General features: G+C 53.2%; 1 protein-coding gene across 1 annotated transcript in view; it reads right to left on the reverse strand.

Moving 5' to 3' along the window:
• The window catches only part of DMBT1 (deleted in malignant brain tumors 1), a 91,749-nt gene that overhangs the window by 55,183 nt on the left and 36,070 nt on the right, over positions 1-496 (reverse strand). The window contains exon 14 of the mRNA XM_011930304.1: positions 120-496. This exon is cut by the window's right edge and continues 1 nt beyond it. Within this exon, the coding sequence (XP_011785694.1) occupies positions 120-496 (377 nt within the window). The remainder of the gene's footprint in view (positions 1-119) is intronic.

The raw sequence follows: 496 nt of genomic DNA on the forward strand, positions 1-496 counted from the left end.
CTCAAAACCTGGCAATGTGGCAAGGACTCATGCAGTTTCAAGGAGAGAGCTAAGGAGATATCAGAAATATAGGAAAGACTGAAAAAGCTCTGAGTGAGGAGATTAGAACATATTAAGACTTTGTTTCCTGAGTAAAATCTACCCCAAGAGAGGAAACCCAAAGTCTTGGAGACCCACCTGAGCAAATGACGCCAGCGTCTTCACCATGGCCACAGTTGTGGGAGAGCCAGCCATTGTGGCGGCAGTTCCACAGGTAGGACTCGTAGCCTGAGCAGCTCACGTCGTCAAGGACAATGGGTCCTGAGCCCTGGCCAAACTGGGCATTTCCTGGGGCTGATATGGCCCAGCCACAGTCCAGCTGCCTGCAGACCACATTGGCATCATTGATGTCCCAGCTGTCGTCACACACGGTGCCCCAGGAGCCTCGGTATAGGACCTCCACTCGGCCCTGACACCTGTCACCTCCATTCACCAGCCTCAGGGCCAAACTGGATTC

Source organism: Colobus angolensis, unplaced genomic scaffold (assembly GCF_000951035.1).
Source record: "Colobus angolensis palliatus isolate OR3802 unplaced genomic scaffold, Cang.pa_1.0 Scaffold85, whole genome shotgun sequence".
Taxonomy (NCBI): domain Eukaryota; kingdom Metazoa; phylum Chordata; class Mammalia; order Primates; family Cercopithecidae; genus Colobus; species Colobus angolensis.